Source organism: Coturnix japonica, chromosome 4, assembly GCF_001577835.2.
Source record: "Coturnix japonica isolate 7356 chromosome 4, Coturnix japonica 2.1, whole genome shotgun sequence".
Lineage (NCBI taxonomy): Eukaryota > Metazoa > Chordata > Aves > Galliformes > Phasianidae > Coturnix > Coturnix japonica.
Window position 1 is genome coordinate 73,673,157 of NC_029519.1, and position 13,264 is coordinate 73,686,420.

The window sequence follows — 13,264 nt, forward strand, 5'->3', positions numbered from 1 at the left end:
CATACTATACACTGCCACCATATGTATGATAAAATGCATGTAGTTTTTCTATTTTCTTTCCTCTGGCTTTCTGCTAATTGCCACCATATTGTTCTTATTTTTGATTTGCTATTTTTCCATTCATTTTCAGAAACCATTTTTCAATTGAAAAGTCTTTATTTGAGAAATTATGTGCGTGTATTTAGCAAACAGAGATAAAGAAAGAGAGTGAAGTCACTTTCCGTCAGGATCCAACTGGAAATAGCTTCTCAGGTAGCTTTCACTGTAAGAGAACAGTACATTTAAGTTGGCCCTGTGATGATATAAAATAGCATCTACCCTACCTGACATCACTGCTCAGGCAGACTCCAGTCCCAGATGGCTAACATAAAAGCTTCATAACCTTGTGATCATATTTAATGAAAGGTAAGTTGTAGATGGGTTCTGACTACTGGGAATCTTACGAATTACTGATGTGGGAGTGGGAGCAATTGCAAAAACCTCTCTTCTGTGTGGATACAGCCAGCTTCTGCCATGATGGTTCAGTCCTTCATCCTCTGTGTAGTGTGCTTGGCTCTGCAGTAGTTGCTTCCCTAATGATGGAAATGAAACAGCTTAACTCTGAGAGAACTCTCATGCTTTATAGATTTTCTTTTTCCTCAACTGCTTACCCAGATTTTTTTGTGTGTTTCAAGCATAAGCACTGTCAATGTATCTGCTCTTTTGTAGCCTAATAAATGACAGCTTTCTCCTCAAAGAAAACATTCATTTTCTTTCCATCCTGAGGAATTATACAGCACTGGTTCTTTTACAAATAGCACATCTCATGTCTTGTTGCTTTGCTCTTTCATTAAGACATAAAACTTGCCATAGCAACCTTTTCAATTAAGGCCAGATCCAAACTTATAACTGCTTTTGGAAAAGGAAGCCATTGCCTGCAGGCTTTTTCAAGCAGTTTTATGTACAGTTATTCACACAGTGGTCACACTTGCGTGACAAGACTACATTGTAGGAACAATATATACTACACAGCATTTCCTTAGGATATTAGTGGCTATTTTGGATAGTGGGTGTTGTGGGTTTTCTTCATGTCAGTTCCGGCAATCAACTGTAAAATATGACAGTGATTAGATGTGGCAACTTAATACTGTACCAGTGTTTTATGCACATAATACATTATTTTTAATTGTATTTTTTGAGATAAGAAAATCTTTGGGCATGAGCCATAAGATCCAACTCCCTGACAGGTGTAGACGAAGAATTTCTGGACTCCTATATATTTGTCTTTTCAGCTTTTGTCACAATCTGGTAAAGGTTTCTCACTATCTTACTGTCATGTTAACACATCATTGTAAGTGTAAAACAGTAGGAGAAATATTTTAGCTTTTCACAGAATGTGCCAGCACTACCCCAGTATGTGTATTTGCTCAGTCATTTGAGGCTTTCAAAGAGTCTTAAGTTGCCAAAGTGAAGTCTCTAGCTAAGCAACTTCCTTCCTGTTTTGCTGGCTGGTGGGAACGGCGTGAATATACCAAAGGGAAGCTGGAATTCCTTAAGGTGCTGTGAAGTAAAAGGCAAAAGAACACAGGGCAAGTAATCAGACGGAAGGAAGGAACGTTCCAAGGTGCACAGACTCTAGCTTTGCTACGGGTTCCAGCATTGACGAGTACAGCTGGTGAGCTTAGGGTGTGTCTCAGCACAGCACAGCGATTAAACTACCAGCAACTCGCTGTCAGCTTTGATCCTTCCTGAGCTGCGCACAAGCGGAAAGTTGGGTTTCCTGTTGCTCTCTCCTGCGGTCCGGGAGTGGATCAGACCGACTTCGCGATCCCTGCCTGAGCCTGTGCCTCGCAGCTGCTAGTCTGCGCATGAGTCACCGCGGGAGGCTCCGCGGCTGGAGTATTTCAGGGGCTGGGCACCGGGGTAAGATGCTCAGTGCCTGAAGGAGGGGAGCGCACTGGCGGACCATGGCCATCACACCGGCTTGAGAGGGACCCCTGCCCACCGCCTGAACGAGGGGAGCGCTGTCGTCGGCTCAGCGCCCGCTTCAGCACCGCGGACAGCGCACCTTGAGCTCCGCTACCGGCTTCGGCTCAGAGGCGCCGGCTCCCGCTGACCCCGCTCCCGTTCCCGAGCTTCCCCGACTGCGGACCCTCTGCCCCTCTCCATTTCCCCTCTCGCTGTCAGCCTACCCCCTCCGCTCCCCGGCAGCTCTTGCCCCCTCTTCCTCGGCCAGCTCCCAGCCCGCACCCCTGGCTCCTCTCTTCCCGCTTATCTCCTCGCTGCCCCTCTCCTCGCACCCCCTGCCCCCCCGGTTCATCTCTCCGCTCCTCCGGCTCCACTTCCCCGGCAACATGCGCGGGCGGCTGCGGGCGGTGGCTGCGGTGCCGGCTCGGATGTCCCCTTCCTCCTGCCTTCGCCCACTCCAGGCGACCCGCTAAGAGATGGACTTGGCAGGCGTGCTGCTGGCGTTGCTCCTCGTGTTGGTGCTGGTCGTCTCTCTGCTCTCCAACCTCCTGGTGCTGCTATGCTTCGTCTACAGTACGGAGATCCGCAAGCAGGTCGCCGGGGTTTTCCTGGTGAACTTATCCTTTTGCAACCTGCTCCTTACCATCCTGAACATGCCTTTCACCCTGCTGGGAATCCTGAGGAACCAGCAACCCCTCGGGGGCTGCATCTGCAAAGCGGTGGGTTTCCTGGAAACTTTCCTGACTTCCAACACGATGCTGAGCATGGCAGCACTCAGCATAGACAAATGGATTGCTGTGGTGTTCCCCTTGAGCTACACCAGCAAGATGCGGTATAAGGACGCTGTGATACTCATGGGCTACTCGTGGCTCCACTCTCTCACCTTTCCCTTGGTGTCCTTATTTTACTCGTGGGTAGATTACAACAGCGTTTATGCCTCTTGCACCTTGTACCTGAAGGAAGAGACAGAGCGAAGAAGGTTTACAGTGTTCACAATCGTCTTTCACTCCACCAGTTTCATGCTGTCTCTGGTGATCTTATGTTTCACCTATTTAAAGGTGTTGAAAGTTGCCCGGTTCCACTGCAAGCGGATAGACATTATAACCATGCAGACTCTGGTTTTGCTGGTGGATATCCACCCCAGGTAATTCTTGCCTTTTCATATCCACCATCCCGGGGTCCTTGCAGTAGGTACTCTTGTGCAGAGCACTGCCCTGTCTTCCTAACACCCCTTCCTGTGCTCCTTCCCAGCAAACCCTCCTGGCTCTAGCTACAGCATACAGTGACAGCAGACATGCTGTGCATCTGTAGCCTGCACCATTTAAATGTCAGTCTCAGGTAGCAGGCACCCGTTTTGATGTAAATGTCACTCTGAGATTCAAGGAGCCAAGACTGCCCTGCCATGCCCTACTCCAGCACTGGGAGCAATCCTTCCCCTCTCCACCATGCTCAGCTGTTCTCTCCTCGCTCCTTTCCTTAACCCCTCAGCTGCTCTTTTCCTTTTGCAGTGTGAAGCAGCGCTGTCTCAATGAGCAGAAAAGAAGGAGACAACGGGCTACCAAGAAAATCAGTATTTTTATAGGGTCATTCGTGATCTGTTTTGGTCCTTACATTATCACCAGGTCAGTATCTCCTGCTGGGGTGGATGAGGGGTCTGTCTGAGACACCAAAGTGCCCTCTGATTAATAGGTGCTGGTGTGGTGGGGCTGGGAAAGTCTACAACTAATTTTGGACTGGCAGAGCCTGCTGGAGACCCGGGGCCATCAGAACACGCACACTTGCACAAGCTCACACACATTCACATGCTGCTGCCCCTAGAGCTTTGCACTTCCTGGCAGCTTCTGTCTCTACTTTTCTTCATTGCAACTAGGTCTGGGTGCCTCTGCCAAGAGCAAGAGGAGTTTAGGATGACTACCAGGAATTAATTACATGCCACTGGGAAATGGAAGCAGTTTAAAACATTCAACACCCTTCCTTCTTAGCATAACCTAAGCAATAGAGGGAAAGACAGATCACTTCCCCTGATTAGCTCAGGTTCTAAAAAAGCACCAGGCCAAAGCCTGCAACTATTAGAAGCTGGGGTGACATAATTTAAATTTATCCAGGCTGATAATTTGGCAGATAAGCTTTGTGTCTGAAAACATTAATGTCTGTGAATTTATTACTAATTATGAATCTTGGCCTTGTGATGTGGGAGTTAGCTTCCAGGAAAACCAATAATTAGTCTTTAGGAATGTATAGGAAACCCTATGCTTCTTATCCAGCTAGTTATTTGCATCCACTCTGGTGATCTGTGCCTTTTAGAATAGTCAGATGTCATTCTTATTCTCTACTTGTAAGGTCTTTGTACAATATATGGTTATTGTTTTTAAAGCCTGCATATATCAGTGAGTTGGAAGTGAACGTAACGATAACAAATTGCAGGCCCTCGGGATTTAGTCTTTGGTCTCTAAAATAAATGGGCTGAAAATTTCACAAACTATTATTATTATTATTATTATTATTGTTGTTGTTGTTGTTGTTGTTGTTATTATTATTATTATTATATTCACCATTCAATGGTGCTTTCAATACTCTTTCTAAAAGAACACATTTCTGACTAGGGAGATGCACTACTCTTTGCAGTATCACATTGATGGAGGCTTTTTCAAAGTTGTTTCCAAGTTGTCATGGTCTCCATTCACACCAGCTTACAGAATTTGGCCACTCTGATCTTACACAGGCATACAAAAGTAGGTCATTTATGATCACTGTTGTTCTTTTCTTACATGGTCAGTGGGACAAATTGAAGCCAGTGCACAAACATGACAATTTTTTTTAACCTTTCGGGTGACATTTCAGTCCCCATTTAGATGCTAAAATGGTCTGCATTTTTTCTAAAGTTAAAAGGGTTATTACAAGTACTAACATTACATCACAGAGTTAAAAGGTTAATTGATCATTATTTAGTACATTCTGAGTCATTTTCTATTTATTTTTACCATAAGAGGGATATAATTTTATTGAGCAAAGTGGATTTTGCCATCTCCACTCCATTTGAACTCTGCCAGTCTCAGCAAACTCCAGTATCACATTTTTCAGGATGGAGATACTTCTTATAAACTTTCCTTCAAAGGTTGTAAAGTAAGTCACTTCCTTGCTCAGACCTCACATTTGGCAAAGGTGAGATGGACCATTTTCCTTGTGTGACAAATAAGTACAACTTGTGTCAATAAGACTGAGGATTGGTTTATGGGATGCATGTCTCAAGGTACATTCAAAATGACCAAGAATTTCAGTAAACACAAAACAGGAAGCATTTGAGAAGGACATCCTGGAAGCTCTTTGACCCAAAGTCAAAACAATATCCAGGCTGCACAGGACTAAAAGCAATAGCAAAAGATGCTGGAGGACATGCTATCATATCAGTTCTCCATTCTTACCTATTTTTAGCAGGGTTGCGCTGAAGTAATCTCAATGATGGCAACAGCAGAGATCTTCATTGTTTTCTTGCTTTTTGGCCTGGTGACTCAGGTTGTGCTATGAGCTCAGCTTATTTCAGAGATGTGAATGAGATTCTGATTGTTAGCAATGTATTCATCTGTTCACTAAAAGCCTGCAGATTAATTTAATCTTTGCTGTCATGTTACTGAAATCAAGAAAATTATACGAAGATACATTCAGATGGATATTTATAAGGCTGACTTATTTAGTTTAGGCCTTTTATCTTGTTAAATTCTGAGTGATGTTTTTCTTCTGTGAGCTTCAAGGCAATTACATTTGGGCCCATAACACATTAAAAGGGACACATAACAATACAACCAGGTATACTGAACTACAGGATGGGATTAACTAAAAACCAACAACAACAATAGAAAACAACAAACAAACAAACAGCAAGTGCCTTTTATTGTACATTTATTTATTTCTCACATTCTATATCCTATCAATTCATTTATTGGTTCTGTGTGTGTTTTGAATTCACTGGAATTTTCCAACAAGCTTCAAACAGAAGAACAGAAGTCATCTGATTCTGAAATGTACTTGCTGCGAGTTGTTTTATTATCTCAAAAGAGAATGTCTCCTGATAAAGTTCAACTGCTGGTTGCAAAGTTCAGTCCTAGTGCTGCAAATTCAGCTTTTCTATACAGGGGGATCTGAGAAACATCAAAGTTGCACACCCTGTGAGGTGGAGGCTTTGCACATTGGGAAGAGGCCAAAAGGTTCTTCAAGCCTGTAAAAAACATCTGAGCTTGTGTTTTGAAATTGTGATGTCTTAGGGTATAGAAAAGAGTTGTTTTATCTCATGTTGTTTTCTTGCCGTTGTTTTTCCTTCTTGAATAAATATAACATAGAATATTCTTGAACATCCAAGATATTTCACAGAAGATGTGCAGACAATGTAACTTTCTTACCTTGTTACTTCCACCTCTGTGTAGAGTTAGCCCTATGTAGATGAGCTGTATGCCAGACACTTGCTGGTGTAGTCTGAGGGTTTGTTCTCACCTCTAAGGAAAAAAATTATTTAGTCTGTTTTCAGTTTCTCTACTTGTGATTAATGCACCTCTCTCAGCTGAGGTGCTGAGGCCACTAATCATCTATAAAGCACAGGCCAGGAGACACAGGTCTGGAGACAGCTGGCTGGTCATATAATGATGATAAAAATGTAGTCGCCTTGTTTTCTTTGGCAAAACTAACAGTTAACCAACTGCACACAGAAATTTTCACAGGTAAGTAAATACTACTAAGCACGCTTACCTCAAATCTTCATGTAGGTTGGCAGGAATGATAGTATGTAAAGGAGACCTCTAGTTTTCAGGAGCAACAGATAGATGCCATGAGTGTCATGGCCAAACATCTGAAGAGCTGAGTGAGTACAGATGCCCCAGTGCACATCTCCATTTCAGACTTGTCATGGGCAAGGAGTAACCAGTTACATCACCAAGATTTTGACCACTGTCACCAGCACAAACCTCTATATTGAGAAAGAATGATAATAAACTGAAGTACTTTATTATGTCTGTTTCATGGAAGCATTAACACTGAAAATATAATTTCCCCCTCATTTCAAAGAAGGAATTACTATTGTTTACCAGTGGCTTTGTTAAGATAGTTCCCTTTGCCTCTATTGAATCGAAGGAGTTAATAAGTACAGAGTGCTTCTCCTGCAGGAACCTTATGTTGTAAGAAAATAAGTGTTACTTTAATGTTTCATGAGGCATGATTTGAGCACTGGGCTCAGTGTGAATATAACACTCAAGTGTTTCCATCTCTCTTTAATGTTTAACAGGTTGATAGAGCTCCTTCCTTTTGTTACCATAAACTACTACTGGGGAATTATAAGCAAGTGCCTCACCTACAGTAAGGCTGCGTCAGATCCATTTGTTTACTCACTTTTACGTCAACAGTACAAAAAAGTTCTGATCAACATTGTCAATAGGATACTTAAAAGGGATCTGTATCCATCATCGGGGTACAACAGCTCTCTTGACACCGAAAATGATTACTGCTTGCACAGAACAAACTAACAACATGACAAGCACTCCCCTTCAAGCGAGACAGGAGATTGCCAGTGCTAGAAAGCTGCCTTTGCCCTCTCATGCTGACAGTGGTGACAGTGCCTCCAGAGGGTTAGAGCTGCATTAATGCAATGCACTTCTTTGTGGACTTTCCCAAAAGGCTCTTTCCTGGTCTGCTGCTAGTGAGATGTACGGCAAAGCCTGGTCCCTGATGGAATGGAGTAGGCTTGAGGGCTCTAAGGGAGCCTTTGGAGGCTTTAGAGAAGCTGAGAAGGAGCTTTTAATATTTCAAGGCTGAAGACTTGATATTTCTCAGAGTGTCCCATACCAGAGGTGACAGCCCACCATCTCCTGGGCACACAAGAATCCCTGGCTTAGAAGACGAGGTTCAGAATCCTTTGTGCTGTGCATGCCCCTTGGCAGTCCAGGATCTGCCTTGTCAGTTTTGAATATTAAAAATATGTCTCTTAATTGATTTATTGTATTGGTGCCTCAAGTGATTGATATGGGTCAGCACTTTGAATCTGAAATTGTTACTGTTATTATTCTTTATTATCAGGCATCATGATTGTAACATAGCCTTTAGGAAGTGGTACATATATTCAATATGCCAGTATTCTATCAAGCATAACCAAAGTCCACGTATCTGAATTACTACTATTTAGCACTTCAGTGGTATGTGATTACAATAAATGCAGCAACAGTAACAAAGACATATATGGAGTTTAGTTAAATAGCACTGCAGTTACATCACTGAGCTAGTCCTATTCAAACAAGCTTTTATTCAAGATAGCAAAAATGAGAAAAGATCAGTTAGATGGTAGAAATGACAGCTATCACTGTGGTCAAGGAAAAATACTTCAAAAGATATTTGGCTTCAAAGAAGAGGATACAATATGTTAATTCTTTTTAAGGAACATAAGATGTGTAAAATACTCCATGCATTTACTATATTTGGTGGATTGTAATAATATTGTATAATCTTTTATTTTCTATTGATCAATTAATCTGATTATTTTAACTAATACAAAGAGATGTCTAAGAAATATTATAACCAATCTGTTGCCAAATGCCCCAAAACACAAGGCTGCTTTATTATTATATGTATTTTTCTCATTTATTTATTTTTAAAAATAAACAGGCTTTGGAAAATAAAATGTAGGAATTATTTTTGAACTATATTCCTTTGATGATATAAGACACAAATAAAACTATTCTATAGCAATCAATAAGTTACTATTTTCTAATCTAGTACATGAGGGGAAAATTAAAGCAATTCTAAAATATATTTTAAGAAAAAAAAAAGACAGTAAAGAACTCTTATTTTTTATGTAACAATAAACCTGACCCGATTAAGTACTGAGAAGTCTCTTCCTGGTAAAACTAATTATATAAGCATGTGATTAGGCACAAATATAATTTCATTTGAAAATAGTCGCTGTGTTCCCATGCCAAAAATTAAGTAGATGCTTACCTGTTTTGTAAAATAAGTGTCTGAGTGGTCATGGAGAAAGGGTGTTTGATATCATCATCCACAACACGGAAGAAGAGCACCTTACTGCAAACCTAATGAAGTCATAGAAAGGTGATTCTGCATAACAAATACTGTGTTCTCTTATCTCCTGCCTTTCTGATGCTATTATTTTTTTAACTATTATTATTTTTTTTGGTCATGCAAGTACCTTAGGCCTTCATGCTCTGCATCTATAGATCTGCCTGTGTTTAAATTGAATGTACTATAATGGTTTTGTCTTCTTAGTAAAGTATTTGTACTCTCTCTAATTTTGTGTAAATACAATATTTCCTGAAAAAAAAAAAAAAAAGAAGAAAAGAAAAAAAAAAATCTTGTGTCATCTTTCCAGTTTTACTAAATTCCTGTTGCCTCCACATGCCTCTCTACTCCATCACGCTGCTACATACCCGATGCTTCTCTCCTTCATGTCAACTTCAACACCAGGATCAAATACCTCTGCTAATTTATCTGTTCTTTTAGAGACAGTTTCATGCCAAAAGTTCTGGTAGTCTACAGTAATTCCTCATGAGGAAAGATGAGTTCAGTGATACCTACAAGTTTTAGCTGATCTTTGGTTTTCTGAACACTTCTTTCACTTTAAGAAAGGAATATGTCACATAAAGTTACTTGTATTGAGCTGACACTTCCAAGACACACAAATGATAAAAGCCGTTCTTTTTCAGCATCAACAAACAAGCGAGATGGTGAAAATGTAATAATTAAATTTTAAAGCTATTATAGCAATAAACTTCTACAGCACTTAAACTAAAGCCACATTTTAAAGGTATAAACCTGATATAAGCCTGGAGAAGAGAAGGCTTCAAAGAAACCTGTTAACGGCCTTTTAGAATTTAAGCGAGGGCTATAAGATAGAAGAGGACAGACTCTTTAGCAGCGTCTGTTGTGATACAAAATAAGGGAAGCAGTCTGATACCAAAAGACTCGATATAAAAATAAAAGATAGAGGCATTGGCACAGATTAACCAGAGAGGTGATGGACATCCCATCTCTAGAGACATTCAAGTTCAGGCTGGATGGACCTCTGAATGCCTGATCAACTTTTAGGTGTCCCTGTTCTTTGACGGAGAGTTGGAATAGATGACCTTTAAGATTCCCTTTCAACTCAATCAATTCTACGATAGTAAAGCTGCAGCATCTGCTGATAAGTTAATTAACAAAGCTGATTTGTGTTAGTTTAGGTTGTTGCCATACACACACTCTACAATGCAACTGAGTCTTGTAAAGCACTGAACATTTCTGGATGTGCTTAGGTCCAACTGAAGAACAAAAAGACGTTAAGTCTGTGTTGGGTGTTGCAGAATGTCTTTTATATTTAGCTTCCACAAAGAATTATGAGGCTGAGGTCTACAGTATGCTCCAGAATAAAATAAAAGGCATCTGAAGCTAAGGAAATGTGAGAAGAACTGTAGTTCTTTTTCTAGATTTCCCTCTTAATGTTGATTTGCAGATAATTTTATGTGCATTAGCAGAAAGCATCTTCCTCTGCTCAGTATGCACATCTGGCTCTGCAGGTAAATTTTTCTTTCTTCTGCTTGCCACCTTCTCCCTGCTGCATTCCAGAAAAGGGCTTGCTCTCCTTTCCTCTCTGATGATGAAGCATTCATTGAGGGACCTTGGTTTCCTCTTTCTGACTACCTGATGCAAAACAAACTCCTATTTGGAATTTTTAACATGATGAATGATGCTCCATTCATCATGTTCTTGGTTATTCTGAGGTAGGAGGAGGTAAAGGGAAAATATTTTGTGCTCCAAAGGGATTGATGTTGTGGATTTTGTCCTACTGATATTTTGGATAAAGCAACCATTAGATATCATTGCTCTAACAATCATGAAGAACAGAGTTGCTTCTCCAAAAATAATAGGAATTTATTTTTTTTATTATTGTTTTTGCTTAGATCTATCTTGTATTGCAGATAAACTCTGAGACTGCCAACGAGGCTGAGGTTTTGAGTCAGTAGGAGTGAAGCAGCTCTTCAACTGATTCCCAAAACATGTAGGCATGATCTGGATCCCAGTCTGCTCAGTCATAACAAGATGGATGTTCTTCACTTTAAGAGAAATAAAAAAGCTTGTTCTCTTGGGCTGCATGATACTGAGAGATTATATGTCTGAGCTGAGTTGGTGACAAAGACCTCAGGTCTATGAATTTTTACTCCATAGTTTCTTTACCCCCATTGCAGAGCAGGCAAGTTCTTCCTGGATAAATTAATACCTAACATTTCCAAGTAATGTTCAGAATTCATTAATTACTGAAAATGTATTTACTTTATAAATAAAGTATTTATAAATACTCACATATTTTATTAGGTGAGTAATTGTCATTCTGAACTTAAACTTCAGAGCTAATGTTAGGATTATTATGTAATCAAACATGCAATAATCAAACGTCTTTCACAACATCTTATATGAATACTAATCTTGGTCCTTGCAACTGTGGGTTGCAAGCTTTCTGTGAAATTTAGCAGCATTGACTGTTGTCGGACAAGATGTTCAAACTCACCCAGTAAAGTGCTTAAATATATATATATGTTTATACTTACAGAGAATGGAAACATTCTGCATAAGCAGGAAGGCTTGACCAGATCACATGATGGGCACATTTTATGCTTATGCATTTAAGTTTTTGGAAGTTATTTTGTTTGTTTTCCCAAAATAATTATGTGCCACTCTGCATGCAGAAATAAACAAGCAACTCTGTCCCAAAAGCACATAGCATATTTTGAGATTGTGAATTGCAAATATCTTGTTTAGCTTAGTTCAGGAGGACACCTGGTTTGTAAGAAGTGTTAATTACACAAGTAAATTAGAGATTCTGTTTTTTTATTTTTGGAAAGGAGATCCAATTAATATTTAATGGCTCCGCTGGAGACACAGCAGAGTTGACCTTAAGAAAGGTTGTAAATATATGAGCAACTCTCTGTGCCAGAAGCTTTGGAGAGTAAAATGTCACCTAGCAAAATATGTGCAAACACCTACTTGGAGCTGAAGTTGCTTCTCCCTGTGGCTTATAGATGTCGAGCAGGCTAAGTAACCACCCCCATTTCTGCATATGCCTGATTCTTTTCTCTTTACCAGGAAGCTGTTTGTTTTTTATTTTTTATTTTTTTTTGCTAGGACATGTAGGTGCATGAAGGTCTCTAAGGCTGCATAATGAAAAGAGCAGAGAATACCTAGTTTCCTTTAAGTGAGAAATAAATAAAATGTGAGTCACTCCCAGCTAGGCTTCTCAAAGACTCCAAGAAAATGAAACATATTGCAAAGCATGTGTGTTAAATGTCACAAGGTCCATACAGTGAAAGGTTCATCTGAGTGACAAGAACTTTGCTCACTCAGTGAAGCTTTTTAGACAGCTTTCAGAAATGCTATGAACATTAACCAAAGCATCTTCATCTTCAAAGCCTTTGAAACTGTTCCTCACCACATCCATCTCTCTAAATTGGAGAAGTGTAGATTTGAAGGATGGACTGTTTGGTGGATTAAGAATCGGTTGGCTAGACACAGCCAAAGGGCTGTGATCAATGGTTCTGTGTCAGGGTGGAGGCCAGTCACAAATGGTGTCCTTCACGGTTTGGTCTTGGGACCAGTGCTCTTCAGCATCTTTATCAATGACAAAGACAATGGAATTGAGTTCACCCTCATCAAGTTTGCATAGGACAGCAAGCTGAGCGGTGCAGTCGATACAGTGGAGGGGAGGGAAGCAATCCAGAGAGACCTGGACAGGCTGGAGAACTGGGCCCATGTGAACCTATGAGGTTCAACAAGGCCAAGCCCAAGGTGCTGCACTTGGGCTGGGGCAATCCCAGCTGTTTATGCAGACAGGGAGAGGAACTCCTTGAGAGCAGCCCTGAGCAGAAGGTCTTGGGGGTCCTGGGGCATGGCAAGATGGACAGGAACCAGCAGTGTGTGCTTGCAGCCCAGAAGGCCAACTGTGTTCTGGGCTGCATTAAAAGAGGAGTGGCCAGCAGGGAGAAGGAGGTGATTGTCCCCCTCTACTCAGCTCTTGTGAGGCACCATCTGGAGTATTGCATCCAGGCCTGGGGCCCCCAGAACAAGAATGATGCAGAGCTCTTGGAATGAGTCTGGAGGAGGACCACTATGATGATCAGAGGGCTGGAGCATCTCTCCTACATGGAAATGTTTAAGGAACTGGGCTTGTTCAGCTTGGAAAAGATGAGGCTCTGGGGAGACCTCATTGTGGCCTTCCAGTACTTAAAGGGAGCATATAAGCAGGAGGGGGTATGACTGTTTACATGGGTTAATAGTGATAGGACAAGGGGGAATTGTT

At 41.1% G+C, this 13,264-nt stretch overlaps 1 protein-coding gene across 1 annotated transcript; it reads left to right on the plus strand.

The window, feature by feature from the left end:
* The first annotated feature begins 1,470 nt into the window (after window positions 1–1,470).
* Window positions 1,471–8,788, plus strand: GPR78 (G protein-coupled receptor 78). The gene is made up of 3 exons (XM_015862950.2): window positions 1,471–3,091; window positions 3,456–3,569; window positions 7,217–8,788. The coding sequence occupies exons 1-3, from the start codon at window positions 2,424–2,426 to the stop codon at window positions 7,452–7,454; spliced, it is 1,020 nt and encodes a 339-aa protein (XP_015718436.1). The 5' UTR covers window positions 1,471–2,423; the 3' UTR covers window positions 7,455–8,788.
* The last annotated feature ends 4,476 nt before the right edge of the window (window positions 8,789–13,264 follow it).

Bases quoted from the DNA above. Each gene is read 5' to 3' on its own strand.
- GPR78 (XM_015862950.2), top strand. From the start codon at position 2,424: ATGGACTTGGCAGGCGTGCTGCTGGCGTTGCTCCTCGTGTTGGTGCTG. The intron at 3,092-3,455 runs GTAATTCTTGCC...TTCCTTTTGCAG, and splicing joins CTGGTGGATATCCACCCCAG to TGTGAAGCAGCGCTGTCTCA. The intron at 3,570-7,216 runs GTCAGTATCTCC...AATGTTTAACAG, and splicing joins GGTCCTTACATTATCACCAG to GTTGATAGAGCTCCTTCCTT.